This window comes from Nicotiana attenuata, chromosome 12 (assembly GCF_001879085.1).
Source record: "Nicotiana attenuata strain UT chromosome 12, NIATTr2, whole genome shotgun sequence".
Taxonomy (NCBI): Eukaryota; Viridiplantae; Streptophyta; class Magnoliopsida; order Solanales; family Solanaceae; genus Nicotiana; species Nicotiana attenuata.
In genome coordinates, this window is record NC_032000.1 from 6,094,277 (window position 1) to 6,100,658 (window position 6,382).

Sequence of the window (6,382 nt, forward strand, 5' to 3'; positions counted from 1 at the left end):
GGTAGATGATTGTTAGGTGAGAACATTAAAGCCCTTTTTTATAGTGCCATTAAGGCTCTAGGGTTTCAAACAGATTCAAAATCATGAGTGGAAAGTGACGAAAGATTGATGATGTTAACAAAATCGAGTGAAAAATCTGGGAGACGGAGTGAAAAATGGTGAACACGTTACCTGAGTGAGAAAAGCTGACCGTTGAAGGAAAACCCATAGATCAAAGCTCCAATATCCAGAGGTCATTGCATTTGACCTCTGGAGTTTGAATAATCTTGTTGAGGCTATGAAACGTGCTTATGCATGCTCCGATTTAATAGAACATGAAGGAAAATCAAAGATGTGAAGTTTCATATTTTGGTCTGTGATTTCATAACTGGGGTTTTAAAAATTTCTTCGATGAAACAAAAAAATAACATCAGACTTCATAGCCCAGGGACAAGATGAGTGTTATGTATGTTTGATTTGAAAGAACAAGGTAGGAATCAAATTAATGGTGTTTTGAGCTTAGGGTTTCAAAACTGGGCGTTTCAGTTCCAGTGATTGAAAGAGGAAAATAACAACGATATTCGCAGATAGGGAGGAAGATTGAGTGTTTGGGGTTTGATTTATGTGACCTTGCACAATTTGTGCAAGGATTTGGGATTGATAGGCTGGAGACGGATGAGAGAAAAGAGAGAGTTTAGGGAAATGAGGGCGGCGAGTCTCTGAGTGAATGATTATGGTTTGGGGGATTAGGGGTCCGTCTCTAGGGTTAAATTTGAGAGATGGAATATGGGTCGTTGATCTTTGAGATCAACGGTCTTGATAATTTGGTCATTAAAGATTTTTGGAGCGAAATTTCAGTGGCCGTTGGATTAAGAGATTTTGGACGGTGGGAATGAGATCTCTGGGGCGGGTATTTAAAATCAAAAAAAAAATTGAGAATAAATGTGAGCCGTTGATCAGATGGACCAACGACTCAGATGCGAGTGTGTTTGTTTTGTGAGCGGTGAGGGAATATGACGTGGCACGCAGTGATTGGTGCAAAGGAGATGGCACGAATTGCCACATTAGAATGGAGATGGGGTGTTTGGAATGAGTTATTTCGGATTGGGCCTTATATTGGGCTAAAAATCATTTAAAATGTAGCCATTTTATAATTGATTCAAGAATTGCAATTGTGGCCTTTTCCTTTAATCCCTTTTGAATTTAAGTTGAATAACTTTAATAGTTTCAATAAAATGCAATGAAAATTATTATTGTTAAATAATACTAATTATTGTAATTAATTGATTATATATAAATATACTTCACTAGGACATTAATTTGAACTATTGAATTGGTAAACTAATTAACTATTTTAAGAAGTAATTTATTGAATTAGTTATATAACTTACGAATAGAAATTATTTTATAATCCTTAAATTGTAAATATAATTTGTAATTACATCATACTAATACCAAATGCTTAATTTTGAAACTAATACTGAATTAATTTCTAAAAATAGGTATTCATTACTGAAAATACTTTGAAAACATTTATTGCAAATTATTAAGTATAAATAAGTTAAGTTTAAAATTGAGGGTAAAAATTGACCGTCAACAGTTGCCGGAGACGATGAAAGAGTTTTCGGGCAAAGAAATTGAACCCAAGGCTAATTTTGTCCCAACTTCAGGCATACATTGCAAGACTGGCATAAGGATTGCAGGATTTGGAAGATTTTGGAAAGAGTTTTGGAGATATAGGGGCCGAATTCTGGCTTTGAATTTCTTACATACCTCGGGCTTAACGAGGATCAGGCCTCATGTAGTTCTGGAGTATTGATTTTGGGGAAGTGGCAGTCGCAGGAATTGCCCCAGTATCGTATTGTGACGATATGGCAAGATGGAAGATAGGCCACTCATGCTAACTTGAATTTTGCAGCCTGGTGATTCAAAATTTTGAGCTCGTTGATCGTCCTGAGATGGGGTCTTAGGCCCCTACTAGGTTGGCTGGCCCCATAATGCTGTAGTTTGGTCTGGTTCTAAGAGAAAGTTCCATGCTGCAATGTTTGTCCCTGCAAAACAAATGAAATATATGCATACCAATATATTATAATGTAGAATATATTAAGATGCGATGTAAATGATGCATAAATGATGATGCTTGGCTGCCGGTGAGCCGTTATTTGGGATTGGGATGATGAGATACTTGATCCTGATTCGATTTGTTAGACGGGCTGTGTAGCGTTCTGCAGCTGTTGGAGCATTTGAAAATTATCTCCGTTTGTTGGGAGAGCTTGATTGGTAAAGCGCTCTCCACTTGTTGGGAGAGCTTTGCAATGAGAGATATCTCCGTTTGTTGGGAGAGCTCGTTTTGTAAAGTGCATCTCCGCTTGTTGGGAGAGCTTTGCATTGAGATGTAAAGTATTCTCCGTTCAGGAGGGATTGATAAAAACTATTATCATACCTAAAGCTGCATGAGCAAAACGTCAAAATTGATAAAAACTGTTATCATACCTAAAGCTGCATGAGCAAAACGTCAAAACATTCAAAGTAATAGTAAAGAAAATGAAAGCATGCCCAAGAGATACTCTTGACTGCAAAGCTAGGTTGCGACCATCGATTGGAAAGACGTTGGTAACAAGGTTTTTTATTGTATACCCCGGTATTCGTGATTGAAAGAGCAGTGCTGCGAATTGCTTTTTCTGGCGAAGTTTGCAATTTGCTATATACAAGCCTCCAGTTGGTGAAGCCGTCATTCGATTTGTACAAGGCGCTCCGATTGATTGAGCTGACAGTTTGCTATATACAGGACTTCGGTTGGTGAAGTCGACATGCGATTTGTAGAGGGTGCTCTGGTTGATTGAGCAGGCCGTTTACTATGTATAAATTTCCGTGTCAGCTGTATGATTCTGAGGCACCTGTAGAGGATTCAGAAGTTAGCATTAGCTGTGCTAGAAAATTTTAAGCAAAAAAAAGGAGAGATAATCTTAGGCAAGTGGTGCGTCCGTCATTCGCCGCAATGTAGTCCTCGCGCTTCCTTATTCCCTGTTGGCCCTGCACCTAAAGAAAACTTCTTGGTGGGAGGGCGGAGGGGAGTTGGTTTGTGTTAGCCACAGTGTTGGTTTCCCCAGCCTTTGACATGTTTGCGCCACGNATCTTCAAAACCTTTATCAATTCGAGCTTTTCTTATAGGCACACTAGCAGTTTCATGTTGTTTCTTCCTTCTGGTACCATTCTTTTTAGTTCTCCTCTCATTTCTGAAGGTCCTGGCCTCTTCATCAACTCACTATCATTCTCCTCAAGAAGTTCATCAAGATCTGACTCACTACTAGCTACCTCTAAAGCAACCTCTTCTTCATCAGCCCCTTCTCCACCATTCAGATTCTCTACACTATCAACTTCCTCTTCTACATTACCAGAAAAATCCTCCCCACCAGAAGCAGCCCCTTCCCCACCAATAACAGTCTCAAACTCTTCAAGTGGAGGCTCTTCAACAGGTTGTGGTCCATTTATACTGTTTGGACCATCTTCTATTATTGCCCTAGATGGATTATTAATTGTGTTGTTTCTTTCTTCAACAACATTCGGCCCACATAAATAACACTCTCAACCAATTCTTCTCTCTTAATCTTTCTTCTAGATTCTTCTTCTTATTCAATTCTTAATTCCCAATTCTTCAATTCTAGTAGTTGCATGTAACGATGGTGATTACCATTCATTGATATTGAATAAGAGTTCCAGTTTTCCTTTTGATTCTATAATTGTCATTAAGTGCTAAACTGAATCAAGCCATAACAATTTGGTATCAGAGCAGTATCCTGGTGCCATGACTATTACAGAGACGAGAGCTAAAACACTGAGGAGAATGTAAAGAATTGGAAAATCAGTTACAATGACTCAAACATGGATGATCTGAACAGAAAATTTGATGTGATGATGGAGAAACTCTTTTCACACAGGGACGACATTCTGGGGAGTCCACCAGCTGATGGTCTTCAATTGGAAGGTTCTGGAAGCAGAGTGAGAAGAGCAGAACCACCGGAGCAACAGACTGGGCGAAATCTGGTGAACAATTTTGCTTCTAGAGTGGAGTTCCCATACTTTGAGGAAGGAGATCCTCGATCGTGGCTGCGCAAATGTGAAAGGTATTTTCATTACAACCATATTACAGACCCACAACAGAAATTAGAATCAGCTATTCTTCATCTTAATGGGAGGGCTGAGTCTTGGTACTTTTCTTATCAATTGAGTAGAGGGATTGTGAGATGGTCAGATTTTATTGAAGAAATCTGCAAGAGATTTAATGAATATGATAATAGTAACTTGAAGTTGTTGGGGGAGTTTAAAAGGGTAGAACAAAAAGGGACTGTCAATGAATACTTAGAGAGGTTCGAAGATTTGAAGGCCTGGGTGTTGATAAAATACCCAACTATGCCTGTAGAATTTTTTCTAGGGTTCTTTATTGAAGGTTTGAAAGAAGAAATTAGGCACACTGTGAAGATGCTTGACCCATATTCCTTAAGTCATCTGTGGAAAAGGCTAGGCACAATGAGAACTTGATTGATACCATGGCCAAGAAAAATAGGTTCAGTGGAGTGAGGAGTGTAGGGCAGTATCAAGGCTCTAATCTAGCAGCAGGGAACAAAACTGTGGGAAACTCACAAAAAGAAGGCAGTTCTAATACAACTTTATCAGGGACTAAATTGTTTGAAGCTAGGAAAGCAAGGGGTGAATGCTACAAATGTGGAGAAAAGTATTTCCCAGGCCATGTGTGCAAGAATAGGCAGCTGAATACACTACCTGGAAGTACTAAACAAGAGGAAGAAATTACAGAGCTAAGTACAGAAGGTGGGACTATGCCTAATGGGATGATGGAAGAGATATTGGATGAGGCCATCAGTTTCAATGCACTTTCAGGCACCATAACTTCTACTACCATTAAGCTTAGAGGGCTGTATGGGAAGAACATGTTGACTATATTAGCAGACAGTGGAAGCACCAACAGTTTCATAGCTAGTGAGACTGCCAAACACCTAGGGTGTATAGTTAAAGATGATGTACCTATGAGGGTAGCTGTGGCTAATTGGGGCTACCTGATGAGTTACCAATCTTGTCCTCAATTTAGCTGGAAGACTCAAGGGATAGATTTTGAACACAAGCTAAGGTTACTAGATATTGGGGGATGTAATGTGGTCTTGGGGGTGGATTGGATGAGAAAACATAATCCCATTCTATTTGATTTCATTGAATACAAGTTACACGTGAGTGTGAAGGGGAAAAGAGTGGACCTTAAGGGATATTCTGAAGAAGGGAAACTCCATAGAATGACAGCTGGTGGAGTGAAACAACTTCTCAAAAAGGGGAAGGTGCTGTGGGCTCATTTATTTACAATCACTACTAAGAATGCTGAAATACAAGGGAACATACCTCAAAGGATCAGTGGAGTGCTAGAGGAATTTCCAGATGTGTTTGAAGAACCAAAGACTTTGCCAGCACAGAGGAGCCATGATCATTCCATTCCTCTCAAATCTGATGCAACAGCAGTGAGTATTAGACCTTACAGGTATAATCACTTTTAGAAAAATGAAATAGAAAAGCAAGTCAATGAAATGTTAAATAGTGGAATTATACAGCCTAGTCATTCTCCTTTTTCCTCACCTGTACTATTAGTGAAGAAAAAGGATGGGAGTTGGAGGTTCTGCATTGATTATAGAGAGCTAAACAAGATGACCATAAAGGATAAATTCCCTATACCTTTAGTAGATGATTTGATGGATGAACTTAAGGGATCTTGTATATATTCCAAGATTGATCTAAAGGCTGCGTATCATCAAATTAGGATGGAGAGGTCTGACATCTATAAAACTGCATTTAGGACACATCTGAGACACTATGAGTTTAAAGTCATGCCTTTTGGCTTGACAAATGCCCCTGCAACCTTTCAAAGTCTGATGAACCATGTTTTCAGACCTTTTCTAAGAAAGTTTGTCCTAGTTTTCTTTGATGACATCTTAGTTTACAGTCCAACAGTGGACATCCATGTAGATCATCTTAGACAAGTCCTACAAGTTTTACAGAAGGAAAAACTCTATGCTAAACTGTACAAGTGTGCCTTTGGGCAAGATAAGGTGGAGTATTTGGGCTATATTATCTCTGGTCAAGGGGTAGCACTGATCCTNATTTGTTTTTAAAATCATTCTCACTATTTTATAAAATAAAAAAAGGGAAAAATGACCATTAAGTGCTAGCCAGATATTATTTCAATTGTAGCCACATTGGACCCCCAAATTAGCCCAATTTTAGACCCAATTAATCTAGCCCAACAACCCGTTTGAACCGACCCACCCGGTCTCCCACCTAACCCCTTCTAATCACAGCCGTTGATCTAAAAGATCAACGGCCCAAATACACCCTTTCCTTTTTA

At 39.1% G+C, this 6,382-nt stretch overlaps 1 protein-coding gene across 1 annotated transcript; it reads left to right on the top strand.

The window, feature by feature from the left end:
• Nucleotides 4,527–6,149, top strand: LOC109235836. Its single transcript, XM_019402085.1, has 2 exons — nt 4,527–5,501; nt 5,592–6,149. Exons 1-2 carry the CDS (start codon nt 4,527–4,529, stop codon nt 6,147–6,149), a joined length of 1,533 nt encoding a protein of 510 aa, XP_019257630.1.